We start from the raw sequence: 25,067 nt of genomic DNA, 5'->3' as shown, positions 1-25,067 counted from the left end.
GAGGTTTTCATACCACCCTTATCTTTTGACTGTGTTCCCATCATCACCCTTCTCTCTGTCCAGATGCTAATAGTGATTTTATGTTAAAATTTTTAAAAAATATTTATTTGGTTATTATGTGTATACTGTTCTGCCTGCATATTTGCCTGCACACCAGAAGAGGGCACCAGATGTCATTATGGATGGTTGTGAGCCACCATGTGGTTGCTGGGAATTGAACTCAGGACCTCTGGAAGAGCAGCCAGTGCTCTTAACCTCTGAGCCATTTTTCTAACCCTTATGTTAAAATTAAAAGAAAGTCTCCCAACAGTTCATATTGTTATCTCCTTTGTAATTACATATTTTTGAGGTGAGAGGATTAAGGTTCAAGAAATTACTGTTTCTTAGGTAACAGCTCCTCTGGCAGCTTGCCTGTTTCTCTCCATTTTACTTGAGAATTTCTGGTTTAGTGACTGAATGGCAATTTGGGGGATTGATCTAGTGGTATTATTTAACTACCTTCTCATATCTACACTAATTTGTTAGAATTTGGGGATAAGATATTATAGGTATAGATGTTTTAGGGTGTTCACCCAGGCCTCACACCTGCTAGATTTGTGCTCGCCCACGAGGCACACCCATTTCTTATGTTTTGTTTTGGCTTGTTTACTTTCCCTCTTTAGCAAATTGCAGAATGGAGATCTTCACATTTGTGTATCTAGATTTAATGTCTTTTTGTTACCAAAAAGACTCTGTGTGTGTGTGTGTGTGTGTGTGTGTGTGTGTGTGTGTACCCCAAGAGTAGTTTATTCTTACCAGTATTGAGTTTTGGAGTTTTGTTTGGGTCTTGCCAGTGTTTTGAATGATTTTTTTTCAGATATTGGAAATTCCAATGGTAGAGTTTCATTGTTGGGTTATATTTTAGTGTTAATTTATCCCAACCTCACTGATCAAAGTTGAAATTAAGGCCAAGAGAGCAATCAAGCCACCAAAGACACACAACGTAGTTGGATTCACAGTGGAATCTGATGTATGGTGGTATTTTATTTGTACTGAAATGTGATTTTAATTGTATGTTAATAAATAAAGTTGCCCAGGGGTCAGAGCTATTAGAGCCATAGCAAGAGCGTGGCGGTGGTGGCGCATGCCTTTAATCCCAGCACTTGGTAGACAGAGCTAGGTAGATCTCTGTGTGTAAAAGGATACAGCCAGCATTGGAGACACATGCCTTTAATCTCAATCCCAACCATAGAAGACCTGGAAGTCTTTACAGACAGGCGGTGACGAGGCATGGGTTTACAACCAATGAGAAGGCAGAACCGAAAGTCTTTATAAAGACAAACACACAGGAAGTAGCTCCCTTTTGGAGAGCTCTCTTGGTTGAGGAGGATCGCTGAAGCAGGAAGGGTGAGGCTCTTAGCTCTGACCTCTTGGCTTTCTTCTCTGAATCGGCTCTGTGTTTCTTATTTAATAAGACGGTTGGTTACATCTACATTGATGTTCTTCTCTGATGGCTCTTCATTACAGCAAATTAATTTTCAGTTTTAAATATCGTCATAAATGCCATTCTTTTGAATACTTTACATCATATTTTGAGTCTTTAATACATAAATTTACTAAGTTGTATTGGTTTCCTAACTAATGTTTCTTACCCTTTCTATGGTATAGGGACACAAAAGGGATCGAACATTAAAAATCAATGCAGATGAACTGGAACTGTTAAGAATCTTTCAGAGAATGCACATATCTGATGATATATAAATGTGAAAGTCAATGTTTAAAAGACAGGATTGTATCAATTTCAAGAGTCAGAAAAGGTCATGTTAAGATGAGAATATCTTTCTGTGTACTGTAGATAATAAGATGTAAAAACAAAGGTAGTGCATTCATGTGAGCTTGTCCAGTGTCTTTGAGCCTGGTGATAATCTTCCTATGGTTGAACACTGAAGGCTACATCCTCCAAGATCCTGTGTTTATTTCAAACATGCAGATTCTCATTTTAGTAAATAGCCTCTGGAGCCTAACTGTCAGCTTTCTGGCAGAATTACAAGACATAGAAGAGTCCCCACCTTCTCTGATGACTTGAATTCCCGTTGCACCTTGCTGGAGTGCCCAGCCTCTGGTAAGGCCTGGAGCTAGGTACATAACCCCTGTCCATAGAGGTCTAACCTTCCTGACATTCTCATGGCTCTTCATACCCTACTTGGGGTAAAGAATTGTCATTCCTATGTCAAAGAATTTCTCAGACTTTCAAATCATTTCAGTCCAAAAAACCATAAAGCCCAAACTCTAAAGCTGTTTGATTTTCTGCTGTATTCTTTCCCTGTCTATACTTGAAAAACTCTTTTCTATTGTGAATTTCATTTTGAAGCCTTCAGTTAAATTCTTGTTTTAGTTTTCCCACCATTCTACTTATGCTTAGTATAAATATATTTTGTCACTTGTATCCTTCCAGTTGGCTTTGCTTATGCACTTAATTATATTGGATCAAAATTTAATTTAATATTTTGAATGCTGGAAGGCATACAATAAACGATAGTGTTATTTCACATGGTCTTTTGTTTGAGGTGTTGAAGATTTGAAAAATTAGTATAAATTATCTATATGCAATATTTATGGATGCCTATATAAATTTATCTTTCACAGTCACTTAGATTATATGAGAAATAGGCAAATATTGCAAATCTATTTTGTGAAAAAAATTCACAACTCTTGACATCCAATTTTGAAAATAAAAATGCTCTTTTGTAGTGAAAGGAAATTAAATTAATATGCAGTTGATTTAATCTCCTTTTAAGAGATTTTCCTCATTCACACATTCCTCATATGCATATGTCCACATATATATGCATTCTTTAGTTGTACCCAGAGTTTATACCAAATTATATCATACCATTGTCGGTGGAGCCTGTATTGAAATTGTTATAGAACATGTTAAAAGTTAAAAACGGTTTTTCCTCAGTTGGACAATAATAACCTTACAATTCCCCAGACTTGGTTTTCATGTTGATCTAATATTTATGTTACTTTTAAATTTATGATTTAGAAAAGAACAAATCAAATCTCTACCATATGATCTTTTGTTGTATGTGTATGTCCGAATATTATGATTTAAAGCAGGCAGTTTTACACAGTGGTTGGTATAGTTGTTCCACTGAATTTCTACTGAAGTTAAATCCTGTCTTCATCATGTCCCAGGCTAGTCACTCTAAGAGGACTGAAACTGCTGCTTGTTGCTCTGCGGTCTCAGAAAGGGTCAAGTTTGTGCTGAACCCTGAGGTTACTGGGAAGTCCTTCTCAACCCTTCTAGCCAATCTTTCTTTGAACTCAGTGTTTTCTTAGATCATCAGACTAGCAGACCAGGATAATGACAAAGTCATAGACAATGAAACACCCAAGACAGAGAAAGCTACTTTTCCTACCTCTAGCAAATCTCATGGTCACCGTAAAAGAGGCCAGTCTTTTCTAAATTTGTCCAGTGTATTCAGATTTACAAAAAAATTTGTATTCAGCTGGATGGTGGTGGCACGTGCCTTTAATCCCAACACTTTGGAGCCAGAGGCAGGCAGATCTCTTGAGTTTGAGGCCAGCCTTGTCTACAGAGTGAGTTCTAGGACAGCCAGGGGTACTCAGAAAAACCAAATAATAATAATAATAATAATAATAATAATAATAATAATAATAATAATAATAGATTGGTTGACATAAATTACACTTTTGCAATCTGTGATAGTCTCTAGGATGCATAGACCTGGAGCAGGTTCTAGTTATTACAGGAGTACTTTTGAGGGGTAAGAGTGCCTGTGGAAGCATGCTTTGTTGTTAGAAATGTTATTTTCATTACTTTTGAGTGCTAGGAGTGCCTGTGCAAGCATGCTTTGTTGTTACAAATGTTATTTTCATGCTTGAAAGATTTTCTACTGTAGTATTCTTATACTGATTCTTACAGGAAGTCATAATTTAATAAAAAGTGAGGGCTGTTGTCTCTTTTAACTCATGTATACAGATCAGAGAATTAGATATACTGATGTAAGTAGTTAATGACTCTAGAAGGCTATTATAGTAAAAAATTTCAATCTTATATGCTATGAATATAACTCAAACCATTCATGATCATCTATGCTGTCTGTGGCTTGCTCAAAAACCCAGTACTACTTTCTAAGTACCCAATACTTCATCTTTGGTAAGTTGAATCTGACAATGGTTATTGACGAAATTGTGGCTTTCTTACAGTGTAGAATAGGCAGTTCTTAGATTTGCTATTTATAGGACACAAGGGATCTAGACTATGAGCTAAATGAAGAGCTGTCCTATGCCTGCAGTTATATAATTATGACTTGAACTCATACCAAAAAACAGAACCACAGGGTCCTCCTGAGGCACCAAGAAGCTATCTCAGGAGTTTTCACTGAGCCTTACATGAACTGCTTTCCAGGACCACAGTTATCGCTCCCCCAGGGATCTCTGAACCTGTCACCTTGCAAGTAACTGAATTGTGTTATTTAGAAGATGTGATTGGGTTATCATTAGCAAATGGCAGTTGGCATTGTTTGTAGACCTAACATGGATGAAGTATTAGACAAACGTTTTCTTTTTTTTTTTTAATTAATTTTTATTTTGCAATACAATTCAGTTCTACATATCAGCCACGGATTCCCTTGTTCTTCCCCCTCCCACCCCCCTCACCTTCCCCCCAGCCCGCCCCCCATTCCCATCTTCTCCAGGGCAAAGCCTTCCCCGCAGACTGAGATCAACCTGGTAGACTCAGTCCAGGTAGGTCCAGTCCCCTCCTCCCAGGCCAAGCCAAGCGACCCTGCATAGGCCCCAGGTTTCAAACAGCCGACTCATGCAATGAGCACAGGACCCGGTCCCACTGACAAACGTTTTCTTAATGTACAATTTTGGCAGCGTAGTGTTAGGTCTGTACTGCAAGCTTTACAGGAGTCCAACTAGAATGTGGTGTTTAAGCAGGGACACTTTTGTTGACAGCATTTACTAATATACTGAATCAAATTAAAAGATTAAATTTTTAAAGAAAATTGCATTCCCAGTTGATTTTGTAGTTTACTGTTTTGAAAACTCATGCTTTTCTCCTATCTATGTATGTTCTTGAGTGTACTGGTAAAGTCTGTTTTATCTAATGTAATTGCTTGCTATGTTAAAATAGTGTCATCAAGCTAGAGTTGGTTGCTCATGCTTTAATCCAAATAGCCTCCAAGCTGAGGCAGTAGAATTCTAGATTTAAAGCTAATCTATCTAACACAATGAGAATTTATCTTAACAAACAAACAAACAAACAAACAAACAAAATGTCATTATGAACATTTTTCATTGAAATTCAAATGACCCAGTTCTCAGCACTCAACACATTGATAATATGTAGCTAATGGCACTGTGGCCTTTGTTATAAGTCTGCAGCATGTAGAAGTTGTTCATTACATAACCAAAAGGATAAATTAGTCCAGCCTAATTCTCAGAGAGGTCATTCTTTGGTAAGCTTTGTCCCTGATACTCACCTGTGTACACTACATCATATGTATTCTGTGTGATGATTGAGATCTGTAAAGGATAAAGCCACATTCAATTCCTTGGAAAATCATAATCACAATTGTAAAAAGCAAATGCAGAAAAATACAGGAAATAAAAAAGAAAATGATTGATAATTAGTGGTGTTAATATCAAAGCCAAACTCCCACAGTGGTCCTCACAACCATTTAAGTCTGACTTGTATGCGATAGAGTTTTATTTCCACCTTGGTCAGCAGGGACACTCTCCAAGCTCAGGCATGTCACCTCACTGCTTCTTCTCAACAGTCACCCTCAGATTGTCATCATTGCTGTTTATGTTAGAGCACTGGGTTCTTCTGTTTCAGACTTAGCTCAAAGCCACCTCAATCCACAAAAACCTTCCTACCTTTTTTATTCTTTGATACTTCTTCTAAACATCTCTTAAAACTTTCTCACAAAGTCCCTCATATTACATTGGTTTGTTTTCTAAATATTTCCCTGACTTCGGTATTAATCACTAAATTATAGGCTCCTTTGGTGACTGTACATGTCTTTCTTTCATTTCTAGATGAATACATAGCATGGGTTACTTCTAGACATATAGTAAGTCCTAATGTGTGCTCTTCTTCTGTTGGTTGTTGGTGGATACCAATTGAAGATTTTTGTGAATGTATCCCCAGTGGCCAGGCATTAAAAATTGGTCAACTAGGCACTTTGGATAAATGTATAAATACGAATCAGAATTAATTTATCATTTTAGCTCAAATTATGTATACCGTTAGAAGAATATCATATATTCTTCAAGTGTTTATCTTTGATTCAGTATTTGTGACTGGTTTAAACTTCTTTACATAAATCCAATACTTTCATAGCCAAGCTGAAGCCAGAAAGTTTCAGTGTGTCCAAACTAGAGAATAGTGCCACTCTAATGCATGTCTTCTTGTTTAGGACCTGACCATTAGTTAAAAATGCTTGCACTTCTCAGCTCTTGTGCCTGTGATACAGTTGGAAGAGGTGGCTTTGTAGAGGCTAGAGCAGTACAGGGTGGGGTTCGCATATTACACTTTCTATCTGTTCTCATGTGCTCTTGTGACCCCAAGAAGGGCATGTATTGGATCTTTCTGTTCCAGGACCACTGATTTGGTGTTGTTTGACCTTGTAGTGACTCTGAGTGAGCATTTTAGAAATATAGTTGAGAGGACATAGCCTTCCATCTAAGCCTGGTAGGCCAAGCACAGCTTGCAGGCCAAGCCAGTTCCACTTTGCTTTATTGGAAGCCAGCCACTTCTGTGTATTTATGTTGTTTCTTCTGCTGCCTTTGTGCTGTAGAGACAATGGTGAGTAGTGTCTCAAAGGTGTTCATGACCCCACAGTTCAAAACATTTAGTGTCTGGCCCCTCGCTGAATTTATGACCTGAGCTACAGTGTCTGCTGAATATTGAAAAGAGAACATGAGTAATAGTGGGAGAAATCTCAGCTAAATGATATAGTGATTTGGGTTAGACCAGAGTTTGTGGTCTCTTTGAAAGAAACTTCCACAGGAGTACAGGTTTTTGAAGGGTGAACTCAAACCGCTGTGCTAACAGTGGCTGAAATCTTTGAGGATGGTCCCTAGAGTGATGCCTTCTGTTAGTTGGTAGTGTCAGAGGCAGCATGGAGTGTGACTATGCTTACAACTCCTCCTACAAGTGAATATAACAAACATGATTTTGAGCCCTTGAATTAAATTGAAAAGGAAAAAACAAAAAGCATTTTCACTTTTTAAAACATGACTGATACACTCAGAAGTTTAAAATGAGGCACCTGCATGGTGAGATTAAATATCTTTTCCAACTAGTTAACAAGGATCTAGTCTGTTAATTAGGCTAATTATCACCTGTTCATGGCAAAATTGCATTGAAAACTCTTGCCTTAAGTAGTAGGCTCCCTGATGAACTGTCTAAAAGCCCTCACGGGAGGTTTTCCAGCTCTAACTGGAAGCCACGCTGGAGGCTTTGGAGCTGGATTTAGTAATGGAGACCTTCCTGGTCACAAGTTTTTATGGCTCCTTGATCTAAATTATGCTCACATTTTTTTTTTTTTGTGTGTGTGTGTGTGTGTGTGTGTGTGTGTGTGTGTGTGTGTGCTCTGCAGTAGGAAACGCTCAAAATCCAGCCGAATTTGGTAATCTAGATAATTATATTGTATTGAACACATTTTGTTTTATTCAGCAGGACCTATGCACCTTCAGATATCTGAAGGGAGATGCCAACGGTGACCTAGGCTCTCAGTACAGTCACTGTAAATTAGCTCGCAGTGTGTCTTTTTAATTATTCAGTTAGGCACACTAGTAATAATTGTATTTTCTGTGTAATTCAAAGTTGAACATTGTATTTAAGGCTTACCTAGAACTTTGAAAGTCAAAGCTGAAAGACAACCAGGTACTACTGAAAACAATTGAAGTATTTATTATATTTTTAAATTTTCATATTAATAGTGCATAGTGTTTAAATGCAGTTGTTTCTCACTGCTGATGCTCCTCTTCCTTCTCCTTTCTCTTCCTTCTCCCTCCTGTTCCTTTTCCTCTTCTTCTGCTTTATTCTTTCTCTTCTTCTCGTTTTCCTGCTCTTCCTGCTCTCCTCCTCATCTTCCTCTCCTATCATTATTTTTCCAACTCGGTTGTTGTCTGTTTTACAATGGTAGTGCCTTTAGATAGTGACTTTGTTACTTCAGCAGAATTCCCTACACTTCCTCACTTTGTTTTCCTGTCCTCTGAGGCACATTGTCGGTGTGAGATGCTGGTGTGGGTTCACTGCTGTGGTTGGTCGTCTGTACTTGCCTGTGTCTTTATGAGCTGCATTGTTCAGGAAAGGAGTGATCACTCCCTGCTCTGCAGAAATTTACATGGTAATCCTACTGGGCAAAGACTTCATCATGTTCATTTCATCTCTCAGTATGTCATTATATCATTATTAAATTATGGTCATTAAAAAGGAGCCTTTTATTCCAAAGAAACTGCCTGTGCATTGGTAGTGTTTTGATAACTTAGAAATTGTTGAAATATTTATTTGCTCATTAGGCTATTTTCCTATGACTCAAATCTTCTGTTGTTTTATAGTTCTGTATTGTGTTTATTTATAAAGAAGAGTGTTGCTTGTTAGTTGAATTTGAGTATTTCTAGTTCTAGGATGATTTTCTATAAACACTTTAGTATCATAGTTTTGAAGGATAACGACTGAATAGTTTTTATTACACTGGAATTTAGCTTACTCTTCTTTAAACTCAGATGTATCTCACCCAGTCTTCCTTTCTCTTGTGTTTCTAGTAAATGTGTTTGTAGTATTTGTTAATTTGACTGGATCGCACCAAGGTATCATGTAGAGGAAATAAGAATTATCGTTTTATTGTTTTATTAAATGCTCAATGTAAATTGTAAAAAATTTGGAAGTACAGGACATACTTTGGAAGATGCTACTGTCATCTGTTTACTCCAGATTCTTTTCTTTTGATAAACAAGAGTTAGATATGTAGTTGTGTTCTACCACCTTCCTATTCCTTCCTTTCTCCATGCCAGCAAGAAGCAGTGTCAAATTAGTGTGTCATAAACATAGAAGCTTCATTTGTCAAATTTTATGCAAATAGTGCAACTTTTATTTTTTTAATTTTTAAAAAATAATTTGTTTTAGGAGTATGAGTGTTTTGCCAGCATCATACGTGCGCGCACGTGTGTGTGTGTGTGTGTGTGTGTGTGTGTGTGTGTGTGTACCAGTGTGAGCACCATGTGTGAGCCTGGTGCTTGTGTAGGTCAGACAAAGTCATCAGATCCCCTGGAGCTGCAGTTATGGATTTTTATGAACCACCATGTTGGTCCTGGAAACTGAACCCAAGTTCTCTGCAGAGCGGCAAATGCTCTTAATCACTGAGCCATCCTTCCAGCATCTTTAACTTGTTCCTCTTGTAGGTGTACCATTGAGATTTTTAAACCTATGTTGATAAGTATGGCCAAGTTTATTCATTTTCATAGCATAATGATAGTCCATTTTATGATTAAACCTAACCCTCCCCTTAAGGCTGTTGAAACTTGAATAGAGGAAATTTTTAATATAACTTTATGTATACAAGTATGTCTCAATGGTATATGCCTGACCAGATTCTCCAGTATAAAATTAGGGTTAGAACAAGCTCAATATTAAATTAAGTACTGCTCAAGCATTGCAAGATTATCATGAATGGAACAGATTCAAAACATCAGAAAAAAATAACAGTGGTCTTCTTATCTGTTTTTTGGGGGGTGGGAGTGGGGGTGGGAAGGGAAGTTCAAGACAGGGTTTCTTTGTGTAGCCTTGGCTGTCCTGGAACTCACTCAGTAGACCAGGCTGACCTTGAACTCCTGAGTGCTGGGATTAAAGAAGTGTGCCACCACCACCAGGCCTCTTATCTATTTTATAATGTCAGGTAATAAAGTTGGATTTTCAAGACACTTTTATCTTCATTCAGAAATGGGATGTATGTACATTTTTATTAAGTTTCTAATAATCAAAATCTACTAGCTTGGAATTTAAATTTTTAATAGCATTTAAAATTTTAATCTGAAGAAAATGAATCTAAAATTCCTTTTAGAATTCTGACTCTAGTAATTTGGAAAGTTATAGAAGTAATTCAGAGTTCAAATTTGATTTTTGATATAACATTTCTCCTGTTTAGCCATTCAGAACCAAGTAAATGCTCAAAAATTGTATAAGGTCAAAACACATGTAAAGGTTAGTCACATAACACATTTTAGCTCACACTATTCTTTAACTTTGTACAAGATGCATCCCAATGAGAAATTTAGTTTTTATTGTATAGCTGATAATGAGACTAGTTAGTATTCCCTGTTCAGTTGAAGTGTTGAAGTGTAGAGTTTCCTCTTGATTCAGTTAACACAAATCACACAAGTAGAAACCATTGAAAGAAGTCTGTGGGTACACGCCAACCCCTTTTCTTTGCTGTGCTCTCTTGGTGTAGCAGATAGGACCAGAGCCTTCCCTCTATTTCAGCAGGGGAGCTAAGGGAACGTCACACACAGTGCTGAGTAGTGAACAGGCCTCTAGCTGCACCAGAACACTAGAAAAATGTTTAGGAACCCCTATTGCATTTCAGAATCATTGTAAGTTTGTACCGATGAGCCCTTAATGGACTCTCACTCAGTTCACTGTTACCCACTACGGCAAGAGCTTAATTGCAGATAGTTTTACCATCATAGATTTCTCACCTAAGAACTTCAGAGTGCAGATGTATGTTTTCACAGGGATTGCTAACGGCAATACATTTCTAGTCTGTGTTTGAATTGACTTCCCTTAAATCCCCACGTCACTCCTGCGTTGTCTTTCTGCCTTCAGAGGGTGAAGCAGATACAGTCCCTTTGTCTCCTGTGCTCCTGTACTGCTTCCTTCCTGTTGTAACCTGTGTGTAAGGACCAGTTACTCACCTTTATCCATCTTCCTACTGACTGCCAATCTACTGCCTCAGTCCTGTATCTCTCCTGTAAGCCCACATAGCAAAGCATCCATGCCTCATTCCGCCCTCTCTAAGTCACTGGGCTTTGACTTCGCTCTGGTGTGTGGAGGGATTTGGAGGACAGCCGGCTGTGTGTGTGTTGTACCTGTGTGTGCCTTCAGGGCTCTCTCACACCTTTTCCTGCACTTCCTGTTGCTGGCATTCTCCCTCAGGTATCTCTGTTTCCAGCTGTCATCTGTCTTTCAGTGTCTGAGTGACATGCCCCTCCGATCAGTCTTATCACTTGCTCGCTTTTCTTTTAATCTCTAATGGCTTTTTACATGGAGTTTACTTTTCTGAATTGTTTTTCTCCCTTATCGGCAGATTTTCTTTACACCCCAATCTTCCTCTTTTTCTGATTTCTCTGTACTCTCCAGAGCAGTGTTCATGGAGTAGCAAGATATCAGGTCTTTGTAAGAGGCTTCCTGAATGCACCCTGCTGTCCTTCAGTTTCAGGTCTGTGCTGCAGAGCGGTTTCTGCTCTCCTGCATGTGCTTCCTGAGGGGTCGACGGAGAGCAAGGGTCCTTTAGAGGCCACCGTCTTCACTGACATTAGGCTGACCTAAAACAAGTCATCTTGGAAAATTTGACACAGAGTTCATGACATTCCAGGAGACAGCAGGCTTCCAAATAGGTCTCAGTCTTTGTAAGTGTAGCCTAGGCTGGTGATGCTTACATTCTTTCATTTGCCCAGTGGCTGAACTTCCTTGTTTTCATAAAGAGGATTGTAGAATGCACAGTAGAATGCACTTTTTTCCAGAAAGTCCAGAGGTAGTTTTAGTTCCTTTTTTTTTTTAAAAAAATCTGGCTTTTGTCCTTTCTGGACAGGCACTGAGCTTTAGTCTAACATTTTTATTATGTATGAATAATAGACAGTGCACATTGAGGTTGTGTAGATGTAATTTTGTTAAATGTACATCATGGTAGATTTAAAACTGAGGGATTTATTTTGTCATTCATAAAGTTGTAATACAGTCTGGAGAAACTATTTGTTAAAGATAGCATCTACTTAACCTCCTTATTTATTTCTTGTAAGAGAAGGTTAGTTCCACAATAAATACATGGAGAAATAAGTAGATAGGGGAATTTATCTTGGAAATAAGATCCCTGTCATGGTTTTGAAATGCTAAATGCGTGAAGACCCGTCAAAGAGATATACGGACATGATATTTTTTGCAGTGCATTTCAAGGTATTTAGTTATATATGTCATTCTCTAGAACGAGTCAGCAATGATCCAGTGATACAGTGATTTCACAGTCAGCCGTGTCTCCTCACATGTGTGATCAGAGAGAGAAACTGACAATTGGCTATTGATGAAGCTCATCAGATATGCTATGCCATTACTCAACTATTTGGTATTTTTTACTTACTTTACATCTACAACATTACTTTGTAAATGTATGTAGTAAAGAAAGCTGGTTATTTATAACTAGATTCCCAGAGTTTATGGAACTCCATTGATTTATTAAAGTAATCTGCATTTAACACCAAATTAAAAGGCTGGCTGTTTATAGTTTAGGATTCTTTTCCTCTCCTGACAAAACTTAGGAATTGCTGAAAATCATGGCTAATGACTTTATGTGAAAGTATACATTTTTCTATGGCCCCATATTAATAATGTAAAACTTAGCCATTAGAATCTTACGTTTTTCTCCAGACTGCTTGGCTCTCTGTTGTCTGGTATAATGTTTATCAGCTTTCTACAACTGTATAATTTTAATTTTAGCTTTTAAGAAAAATGTTCTCTTATTTGTTCATTATCCTGAATTAATTTGTTGAGCACTATTGTTCACAGAAATACTTGAGACTCAATTGCATCAGAAATAGGAAGTAAATTTTAGTGATGAATTCATAACTGCTCGTGGAATGGGCAGTGCAGGTATGGACATGCTCATGGCTCTCAGTCTATACCTCTAGGGTACTGGAAGATTTAAAACTGGAGTACAAATTTGAAATATTTTCTTAAAGAGATATTGACTCGCTGTTTTTAGACTTGTTTTTGTACAGGAGGTAATTGTATTTTCTCTTTCTCAGTCTCATTTTAGAAAAATGTGGTTGCAATGTTTAATTTTTGTCTGCTGTCTAAGTTCTGTGCAGGCCTGACTGTGCTTCACTTCTGAGATCAGAGGAGATGGAGCGTGTTTGGAGTAGTATGACTGCAGACTTATTTTTGTCAAAGAAAACTTTTTTATGTACTCATGTCAACAACCCAGAGGGACCTTTCAATCAGTAACCATTTTGTGGGGGGTCTCCCTTTCACCCCCAGGAGCATGGTAATTCAGGGCTGCCTGTGGGGCTGCTCTCCGGAGTCGCTGTTCTAGCAGCCCAGCCGCCCTCCTGGCAGACAGCAGAGCTTGTCTGAGTGCTTGAGTATGGATAGCATTTCATTTAGCCTTTGCTCTGACAGCCCATGCCCTGGATAAGTGGTGTAGGCCTGTACAGGTGAAATCTATTCTCACTTTTGCCTCAGGGGTGACTGGACTGTAACAGAATTTTTCAAACCCGTTGGGCCCAACCGCAAAGCAGAGAATAAATGGCTGAAGTGCCAGGCCTCGACAGAAAAATCAATGCCTGGTTATACAGACATGACAGACCCAGCCTGCAGTTCCCATTGCAGATGCTGTGTGTGCGCCACACTTGAGGGTTACCACACACTCTATCTGGAGTCATAGATGTGAGTGTGCAGGTCAAATTTATGTTGTTTTTTCTCTCCTTCATGCAGGAAATTTACATGCCACTTATGTGATAGAAGCTTCACCGAGAAGTGGGCCTTGAACAACCACATGAAACTCCACACGGGAGAAAAGCCTTTTAAGTGCACCTGGCCTACATGTCACTACTCATTCCTCACGGCCTCAGCTATGAAAGACCACTACAGGACGCACACAGGTGTGTCACATCCCTTCTCAATCAGGGACTGGGCCAAGGAGGCCTGATGGGCTTGAGGAACATGTACTCATATGAGTTGAATGGTTTTCTTGATAGCAACCAGTGTTAAACATGACTTCCTTGCAGAGATCATGGTAATTGTATTTGAAATTAAGGTAATGGGAATTGCAGATGAAAATGTTGTTTATTCTTTCATTTGCAGTATTGGTTAGAGTGTCTTTAATGTGACAATTTAGTATGAGTTTTGTGTGTGTGCATGTGTTTAAGCAGTACAGCTTCAGATTTGACAGCTCATTTCTAGTGTTAATGTTCACACTTAGCTTCATAGATGCCACCTTCATCACACTGGCACATTGTTTTTTTAAAGAGAACTGGTCTTCTATTTCATTGTAGATATAATCTAACTCCCTAACTTTTAAACATACTGAATCTTAGTTTTATGTACCATTTTCTAAGTAGAAGCTATAGAGTATCTCTCTTCAGGAAAGAATCATTCTTAAAACTCAGAGGCTAATCTGAATTGAATTACTAGGTGTCTTCAGAAAACTGTTTTTAAAAAACTCACATTCACATAAAGTTTGCATGAACACATTAAAAATAACCATGTGTAATATAACTTAGCCATCTGGAGGTTCTGTCTGTGGAGTATGGTTCTGAGGCTGCTCAGCTGGGACTGTTATTAATGCATACCCCATCATATCCTATGGTCAGGTGCTTAGTGTATGATAGGCTTTTCATAATCTTAGTACAATGGGCCCAATGCTTCATGGTGATCTTCTGTTTGAGTATTCACCTCATATCACTATCTGGTACTGTCAGCTATTCAGTATTTTTGTGTCCTTCTTTCTCTTTGCACTACTCAGAATATAGTCCCTCTAGGAAAAAATAATAAATTTTAATCAGCATTCAGAAATGTTCTTCTGATTGTTGTGAATCCTGTATTATTGTTAGAAATTATAGGTTGAAAGTTCTCCTGAAGCAGTTTGTGGGAAGCCCAGGCCTCCTTAGCTTCCTTGACAAGGGTGTTGACGATTTAAGGTCTCCAGCCTGCCCTGAGAGATCACTTATATCGAACAGCAGATGAAAAGCCAGTGCAGATGTAATTTATCGTCGGCGTTTCCTTCTAAAGAATAATTGTGGAGACTTGGCTGGATCAATACTATGGATTTTTGTTGTTAGGTCTTGTAGTCTGCACCATAATGAGAGATAGGGGACAGTGGCTGTTTTCTAATAGAAAATAAAAGATCGGTTCCGTGTCTTTCTACGTTTGAATGCAAAATGGCACACTTGAAACTAATTCAAGTTGTTATTAAAAGAAGTCTTCCATTAAATCTCTGTTATCATTTAAATATGATACGTTAAAAGAACCCCTTCTTGGTTGAGTAAAGTATCTCATTGAGTTTTTCTTTAATTTCTTTTCTCAAAAAAACTCTTGGCCCACTGTTCAACACTTACCCCTTCCACTCTATCTCTTAAAAAAATAAAGCAAGTTAAAATTGAATTTGAAAACAAATCAAGCTACCAAGGTAAATATGACATACAGTACATCTGAGACTACCACCTTAGATAAACTCCTACACATGGAAAAATCAAGGTTATTAATGTTTCTAGAATCAAATCATCCAGAAAATGAATAATTTGGTCTTTTCATGTGTGTATACCATAAACAGGAAAAGAGTAGACCTTAATGTGTGCAGCATGAGCACATGTAGAGAATGTTAAATTCTGCTGTTTTCCTCCTGTGTTTGTTAATACGTTTGTTTTGCAAGAAAGAAATAGGTCACAAAGATTTTGTACATGGAAGGATGGCAGCATGCTTGTCTAGAATGGGAATGCTCACTCCTCCTTAGACATATTTACTCCCCTTCACAGCATGCATGTGCATGTGTGCACAGGACACAAACACATTTCTGCACTATAGTCCTTATGCCCCTGTGCATGCATAAGAACAGCTGTTTTCTGCACTGCATGCAAAACTGGTGATGAGTAAATTGTAGAAAAGAGTTTTACCTCCACATTTTTAAAAAAATGCTAATATGCTGGGCGGTGGTGGTGACCCATGCCTTTAATCCCAGCACTCGGGAGGCAGAGCCAGGCAGATCTCTGTGAGTTCGGGGCCAGCCTGGTCTACAGAGCAAGATCCAGGACAGGCACCAAAACTACCCAGAAAAACCCTGTCTTGAAAAAAACAAACAAACGAAAAATGCTAATATTTAGAAACAAATTGGTTTTTTAGTTAAAAAGGGCTACTTCCATGTTATTTAATTGATATTACAGCGAGTTAAAAAGATTTATATTTTAAATTGATTAAATAATTAGATGAATGATTATAATTAAACTTTATTCTACACAGCCCATATAATCTATTTTTCCTATATGGGAAGAATGATATCAAGGAATTAAGTGACCCTCAAAGTAGGTTAGTAAGGACAGCAAAAGCATTTTTTTTTAACTATGTGTTTTGAATGATATTGACCATCTGAACATCTCTTAGGAAATAAAATTGGACACATTCTGTCTAAGGCCTTCCTCATGTCTTCCTTTAAGTTTGAAAAACTGGAAACACTCTTAAGGGAAGGGCTGCTCTTTAATTGCTACAGTCATTTTTTTGTTTTGTTATTTTAACCTTAGAGATACAGTTGTTATTTGCAGACACATTGCCAACTAAATTTGTTGTGAAACCCCGGACATGCAATATAGCAGGCCTATTATGGGGAACTTGTCACTTTAAAGTTTGAGTGACTGAAGTCAATAAAGATGGATACATATGATTTTCTTTATTTCTGGGAAAGTCTTTTACAATTTGATTAATTTCTCCATTTTTATTCTGTTTTGCCCTTCATTGTGAGTCTATGGGATGAATTGTCTTGTTGGCTAAATATACTACAGTAGAATGACATGTAGTCCTTATAGACGCTATAGGCCAAGAAGTCAGCGTGTGTAAAATGCTTTGCACACTTAGCAAGCCCACGTTTGCCAAACATGCCTTTGATTCTGCAGAAGTTTCCAGTCCAGAGCTATCTCTGAAGATGAGGGATACGAATTTTTATAGATTTTTTTTTACCAATCCCTAGACTTCTTTTTTATACCATAAAATTCAAGAAACACAAACAGCATGTGTCTCCTGGTACTAAGTAACGTGAGTTTCATTTCCTTTGGATCCTCATTCTGTTCAAAGAAACCATTTATTTCAAATTATTAAGTGTAAGGTGATTAAGGAAGATCCTGATAGAATCAAGTAAAACCAATTCAGTGTTCTTAGGTTGTTAAAAAATTCAATATATTTTATTTAAGCAGAGTTCTATATACTGTATATTAACTATTCCAAGCAATCTTTACTCAGCTCAGAAAGGCCAGATGTATGGGAATTGTAAAAAATCAGGATATGCATAAAAACTGTTCAAGTGCATAAAGCAGCCCCATCTGGAAGACATCTACTAGAAATGAAGTTGTACAAAACCATTCCATTGATAATAAAGCTAATTTTTATGGGTCTGACAAGTATGTAATTATGTTCAGTGGTGCTTTTCAGATTTTATCACAGTCAATAAACCGCAGTGGTAATTTCATTCCCATTTGACATATTTACATGGAAACATTTGATTGGAGGAATTAGTAACCCTGAAAGGCTTGATAGATATGTTTTAATGATCTGTGACCTCCGCAGTCCCTCATCTGTTTATTGTTGCAACAGGCGAGAAGTCGTTTCTCTGTGACCTCTGCGGCTTTGCCGGTGGAACCCGGCACGCCCTCACCAAACACCGCCGGCAGCACACAGGTCAGTATTGAGTCTGCTCCTGGCTTCTCTCTGCAGACATGAGGCAAGGTGTTAGATACCCAAGCACTGTTGGCCTCATATTTTGCTCTCCTCGTTATTCCTGGTTTTTGCAAATGAAAACTTCTATAGGCCTTATATACCTCACAAATACCGAGTGTATAGATATTAGATGGTCTCTTGTTATATCCTTAAAAAGTAGTCACCTGTATATTTAAGGCTCCAGATATCCTCATGAACTTTATCTTAAGTGGATAAAAAAATCTGACCCAAGACCAGATATTTGAGGCTGTTTGATAGATGTTTGCAAAGCTCTGTGTTACCCTCATGCCTGGGTCCTGGAAAGCCCATGTTGGGCCCTCTCTGTTCTCTCCCTGTGTCATACTGCCCTACCCATTGCCTACTTGCTTATACCCCTTCCATCTCTTTGCCTGTCTCCTATATTTATCAGTCTGTAAGTCTGTGTGATGGGGAGTCCATGCTGTTGCAGTTATTCTTGATGTTAAGAGAGAGTAACAACAAAGACACAACATGAGAAATAAATATGGACATGGAGGATAGCCTATCCGATGTTATTCACTTTTCATGATACAGGAAAAGAAAGTGGTCTCAAAAACAGTCATTCTGATAATTCTAAATAACATGTGTCTAGGGTAGTACTGTCTCAGGACAATTTTCTTTTATAATATCAGTAGAACCACTTTTTTCTGCCATCAAGACTTTATTAATGAAGTTCATATGGTAACCAAACTGGTAACTAAATATGATACTTTCCTTTATGGACCATGGGGACAGTTGAGTTTTACAGTCACAGTCCATGTGGGGTGAAATTCATAGATCCACCCCTGACTCAGGAGAGAAACATCCTGAGGGTGTGGCCCCTGGTAGGATTCCACCCATGCTCCAGCAGATGGGCTCATACCAAGCACACATGAGCAACTCTAACTGAACTTAGGAGGTTATTTAAAAAAACAAAAGACATAAAGTTGGAGTAGAACATGTTAGGATGCTATGTGGGAATTAGGGAAAAGTGGAGAGTATATATGGTCCTACTGCATTTATTACGTGAATTAAATTCTTGAGAATAAAGAAGAAAATTTAAATATATTATTTATAGACCATTGGAATTCTTGAGATGCTATGTTATACAGATACAGGCAGCTTCACTTCTCAGTATAATATTTTCAGGATCAATGAAAATGAATCCTATTCATTGCTTTTAAATCTTGAGCTTATTGGGATGAAATTTCCATAGGGATAATAGACATTAAAATGAAGGTAAATTTTCGATTTCTAACATGTTGAAAGTATAACTTTAAAAACATAAACCACTTGTACATTCATTATATAATTCCTATGTAAGGATTCGATATAAGGTAAGCTGTGTGGGTACCAGCTGTTCTTGTATGGCAGATGGAAAGAGCTGGATATATATATGTAGAAACCATGTGGTCATACGGTGTTTTATTCATGTTTTGAGCTCATTGGTAATTCAAAGTTCTGTGATTTCTATGGCATTTCTGCCTTCCTGTCCCATCCCATGTGGCTCTAGGGGATAGCAGACCCCCTTGTGACACCCCTCCAGCAGCAGTGTCCCCTTGCCCTGCAGTGGAAGCCATAATGCTACGATCCCAGACGTTTCAGGTGATGGATCGATCAGGAAGCCTGCATCGAGCCGGCACAACTTTATATTTTATGTCAGGTCCAGAGGCTCCTTATTACTTTGCTATTAACTTTATACCATATAGGACAATGTCTCAGAGACAGAGGTATCTGTCTTTCTGGCATTTATCTGCCTCTGTGGCACAAATCAAACATGATTCTTTAATACCAAAGTCAGTTCTTAAGAGACTTGGCCTCCACAAACAGCTCAGTCCAACTCAGTCTAGGCACTTAGCTTTTATGTTGGACTTAAAATGTTTAAGCAACGCACACCTTTTTCCCCAAGGCTAGACTTGATGGTACATTTGAAATCTATATTTCTTTGATGTGTCTGTCTTGACATGGTTTACCTTTTTACCACAGTGTCCAGGCAAATTACAAGCGGTTCAGAAAGGGATAGGTATCCAAAGTGTTCCACATGGCGTAAATAATTCCTGACTGAAATGCAGGCTGTCTAGGGGGCTGACACGAAACATCTTCCATTCTGAGATTTACTTTTATCACCTGCCAGAGACCCTTGATTCAAGGGCACAGGCACCAATCCTCACGTGCAGTTGGAGAGACCTGGCCAGCTTAATAACCACCAGTCCACCCTAAGGAATGTGAAGTGTGATTTCCAGGAGATGTGGTTGGCCAGTCTGACAGATGGTTGACACACAAAAAGACAGGGCACTATGGCAACAAGCTGTCCTGGTATCTCTGTTTTTTCTCCTTTCCTATCAGTAAGGCCTTAGAGGCAAAGTGTTTCTTACTGGGTGTTTTGGGCAAGATTAATGCTTGTAAAAGAAAGCACTTATGAAATGAAAACAACAGCCCAATAGGGTAAGTTCTGCTGCACAGGGAAAACTGCTAAGTGTGGTTACAAGAGCAACAGAAATTCTCCTTGTTCTACCCACTGGTTTTCAGTACTGTTGCATAGACTGGCCTTGAGTTTATGGACCCTAGTGTTGCCTTTTCACTCTCCCACCCAAGTAGCTGGGACTGCAGTGTTATCTGGGGTTTAAACTGGTGTGTGTCTAAGTCCCTGTTGACTTATCCTTGTCAGTGAATAATTACTGTATTAACTCAGTTAACTCTGGCTTCAGAATGATAGACAAGTCAGTAGTAGTATTCCCATCAGTACTTTTAACAAGACCTCTTCATGAAAGGAGGATCTCTCACAAAGCCCCGCCCCTAGACAAAGAACTAAGGCAACTAAGGACTGCTGGGAGAAAAAGAATTGGTCTTCCCCAGAGATGAGCTCCCTGAGTGTCCAATACCAAGATTAGCCTTATACTCAGACACATCCTCTCTCCTCTCCCCTCTCTCTCCCTCCCTCTCTCTCCCTCCCTTTCTCTCCCTCCCCCCCTTCCCTCCCTCCCTCCCTCCCTTACCCCCTCCCTCCCTCCCCCCCCCCCAAACAATAATTAATAATTAAAGAAAAAGAGGCCATGCATTTGAGAGGCATGGTGAGGGCATGGGATAGGTTGGGAGAGGTTGGCAGGAGGAAAGAGAGGAGAGAAATAATGTGATTATATTTTAGTTTTTAAAAATTGGGAAAAACTCTAACACAGCAGGCATACACATCACATTTAGACTGCTTTCTATTCTCAAACAATTATCAAATATTTTATAAATTGAAATTCTTATTTTAAACTTTTCCTTTGAGTCTTCACAGTTTGGGTGTTTGGATTAACCTTTTTGCTATGTAGTAATACTGATAAACATGAAGGTATGTTTTTCTGTACTGTATTTTTCCTGAACAAATTACTCATTTCCGTGTGTGTGTGTGTGTGTGTGTGTGTGTGTGTGTGTGTGTGTGTGTTTGCTTGTATGTGTATATAATGTATATATGCATGACATTAGTACCAATCAATAGAACTAATATTGCTAAGACTTAGGCTCCTGCCACATTGAGCCCTGCAAACTCCTTCTTTCGTAAATCAGTAAAACTAACTCAAAATTCTTGTAAAAATACAAAAGTGTGAAATAATCAACAAGGTTGAGAAAGAACAGAGTTCCTGGCCTCCAGGCCAAACTTACAATAGTCAGAGCGATCAGATATTAGCATCAAGGTAGATGGATTCATCAGTGAAACAAAATCAAAATATATACCTATGTTATCAGTTGATTTTTGAAAGGAAATTTAGATAGTTTAAACCATTCAGCTTATAATATTAGATTAACTGGGTATTTATATTCAGTAAAATGAACTTTAAGACATACTTCATATTGTATACAAAATTAACTCAGAATTGCACAATCTAAACTGTATATAAATTCTATAAAAAAATATGTGACTTTGGATTTTATTATTATGGTAATAGCATGCTTTACAAATGAACAAATAAATGAAAATTATAAATTAATAAGTTAAAAGCTCTATATAAAAGTAATCATTAATGGCAGTGAGAAGGAAATGACTCACAGGCTAGATGAAAATATGTTAAGATCACAAATGTCATCAGGATTTCTATCTAGAGCATAATAGAACTCTCAAAACACCACTGAGTAAGCAAATAGCAAATTAGTAAAAAAGTCAGATGGTTTAAGTAGATAACTCACCAAAGGGTATGAAGTAATGGCCATTAAACTTTACATGGGAAGATGTCGCTGTCCATTGGGAAATGCAGGCTTCTAGCACTGACCACATCAGATTATGGACACTGGTATGCAGTTAAGAAAATGTAAAGTGGTGGATGTTTTCAGAAAATACTTTGTATCCACCCCAGGATAAATACATACTGCCATACCACTTCTGGAAATTTATCCAAGACAAAAGGAAACATATATCCATGCAATGCCCACGAAATAGGCTTGCCTATTGTTGAGAGTTTATTCCAAATTCACTTGTGGTAGCAAAAAAAAAAAAAAGAAAAGAAAAGAAAACTCAGATGTCCTTCAGTTAGATCAGTGATTATCAAACTTCCTAATGATACGACCCTTTAATAGAGTTCCTCATGTTGTGGTGACCGTCAACCATAAAATTATTTTGTTGCTACTTCATAACTCTAATTTTCCTACTGCTATGAATCATAATGTAAATCTTTGATATGCAGGATATCTGATATGCGACCTTCTGGGGGTTGCGATCCGCAGGTTGAGAACCACTGAATTAGAAACAGAAGCAGGCCATGATATAACAATATATTCCCCAAGGGGAAAATAATTTATGTCCTAGCATTGTAGCTGAATCAAAAAACAGTAACTGTGTGTAGTAAAAGATATCCCCCACAAAATATACTGTATATTCTCATTATATAAAATTCTAGAAAATAATGATTATCATATAATAGAAGAAATCAGGTAAGATTTGGACTTCCAACAATCAGGGGTATGTATGGCAGGTCAAGGAATCCTTCATGGGCAAATCATGTTCATTATCTTAATTTTGTTGGTGGTTTCATCAATTGAAAAAACTAGGTTTATGTACTATAAAATTGCCAATTGACACCCTTTTGAGATACTGTGTGTTTCACATACAGATGATATCAAATTAGATAGATAACCAGCATGTGTTTGCTGCTGCTTTCTTTTCATGTATACTGCACATTGGCATTGATGTTCAATTAAAAGTGCTGTTTTTACACATGAACTATGAACCAATGGCTGAGGGGTCACCAACTGGATCAGGCCCTCTGAATGGGTGAGACAGTTGATTGGCTTGATCTGTTTGGGAGGCATCCAGGCAGTGGGACCGGGTCCTGTGCTCATTGCATGAGTTGGCTGTTTGAAACCTGGGGCCTATGCAGGATCGCTTGGCTCAGCCTGGGAGGAGGGGACTGGACCTGCCTGGACTGAGTCTACCAGGTTGATCTCAGTCCTCGGGGAAGGCTTTGCCCTGGAGGAGATTAGAATGGGGGATGTGCTGGGGGGAAGGTGAGGGGGGCGGGAGGGGGGAGAACAAGGGAATCCGTGGCTGATATGTAGAACTGAATTGTATTGCAAAATAAAAAAAAAAGTGCTGTTTTTAGTGTACAAATTCAGCTCTGAAAATAAGCGTAATATTTACTCTTATGCTTATGTGTAGTTATTTATCTATTTCCAGGAGTAGAATATTCTTCAGTTAAATGTAAACAGGTAATATTACTTTCCATTAGACATACAATATGGATATTGTATATCATTCCTTGTGTTAAATCAAGCCCCGCCACTGTGATGAGCGTACGTTATTGTTAGGAGTGCTTTTGTGTGTCCGTGTGTCTGCATCTGTGTGTGTTTTGTCAGTCATTTTAATCATGTTGTCTACTGTGCCTTAAGTTGTTTGACCAAAGGTTTAGGAATGAAGAACAAAGAGTGACTTTAGACCTGTTTTAAAGATGAAATTTATCTTAAAGAGAAAAGTCTTTTTACATAAACATTCTCTTATTCTGCTTTGTAGATGCTCTTTGATTTTTTTTTTTAAACTGGAGTAAATCAAATACAGTGATTTCTAGATAAGATCTACAACATAGTAGCTTTCAGTCCTCCTCTTTATGTGTGTAAACCACCAGTTAGTGCTGTGTACGACCTGTCTGCCTACTGACCCAGCTTGTGGTGAGAAACACTTTGGTGCCACTCTCCTCTCTAGGCAAGGCTGTGGCTGTTGTGTCTCAGCAATGGTCGCTCGGGTCTCTGCTCAGGGTGCTCTTTCTCTTATTTTTCTGTCATTGCGATCTTTACAGTTATCCTGCATTTTGGTGGTATTATCCTCTTGGTCTTTCTCAGGTGGTCTGACAGTTAGCAAGTGAGATGAGGTAAAACCAGGATTCCAGTCCATCTGGCTTCACCCAGCCATGCCTCTCTGCTTCCAGGGAGATAAATACCATCAAGCAGGATGTGTGGGTATAAGTTAAATATTTGTACAACAATGTGTGAGGCCATGTAAGAAGACTGACATAATGTAGAATAGGTATCTTTACCAGGTCACTTTGGGGCAAACGTACTTTAATAAGTATCTTTAATACTTTAATAATACTTTCAATTATTATTGAAAGGATAAGTATTGACTCAGGAACCCCAAGACCAAGTTGTCAGCACAAAGGAGTTGGTTTTTTAACCCAAAGGGACAGAGAGCAGGGAATAAGAGACAAAGACAGGAGATAGAGGGGAAGGGAGCCTGGAAGAGGAGGTAGGGGAATTGTCCTGGAGGACAAAGGACTACCTCTGGGTAGAGAGGAGACAGCCGTGGCCCATAGGAAAATGGAGGTTTATAAAGGTACAAGGGGAAACTCCGCATTAGGATAGGGTGTTTAATTTTAAATGGGCATGTTAATTAGGTGAAGCAAAGGGGCCTTTTGATTGCTAGATTTCAGTAGTTGGGTAGCTGGACCTTGGTAGTCAGGAGGAGGCCAAACAAGGGAATGGACCTTGGTGGCTACCTTTAGGAATGTAATCTAACAGTTTTTAGCACAGCAGAGGGAATGGGGGAGAAGTGCAAGGCCTGCCAGAGCCCTTCAGTTATTATTCAGACTGATGAGAAGGTTCAGTAAGTGTAGGTGCTGGCCACCAAGCCCACGTGGTGGACAGAGAGAGTTGCTCCTGAGAAGTTATCCCTTGAGCTGTGGACAGGCACTTACACACATAAACACATGTTCCCAGACACGTACACAGAAAGGAAGGAACTTTCCTTCAGTTTTAAATAGATGAGTATACGTAGAGTACTGTCATGAAAAGCTAGAAAATAAGAAGTACCACGTGGGCTCATTGAAACATGACATTCATGTGTTGTAGATGTAGGATTGCCTGGTAAAGAACCTGTTGCCGGCCTTGTCACCTG

General features: G+C 38.5%; 1 protein-coding gene across 1 annotated transcript in view; it reads left to right on the top strand.

Moving 5' to 3' along the window:
• Znf407 (zinc finger protein 407) overlaps nt 1–25,067 on the top strand; it is a 260,585-nt gene that overhangs the window by 76,412 nt on the left and 159,106 nt on the right. The window contains exons 2-3 of the mRNA XM_059246404.1: nt 13,727–13,893; nt 17,588–17,671. Coding sequence (XP_059102387.1) covers nt 13,727–13,893; nt 17,588–17,671 — 251 coding nt within the window. The remainder of the gene's footprint in view (nt 1–13,726; nt 13,894–17,587; nt 17,672–25,067) is intronic.

The sequence above is a fragment of the Peromyscus eremicus genome, chromosome 19 (genome assembly GCF_949786415.1).
Source record: "Peromyscus eremicus chromosome 19, PerEre_H2_v1, whole genome shotgun sequence".
Classification (NCBI taxonomy): domain Eukaryota; kingdom Metazoa; phylum Chordata; class Mammalia; order Rodentia; family Cricetidae; genus Peromyscus; species Peromyscus eremicus.
This window is presented reverse-complemented; position numbering and strand designations above follow the sequence as displayed.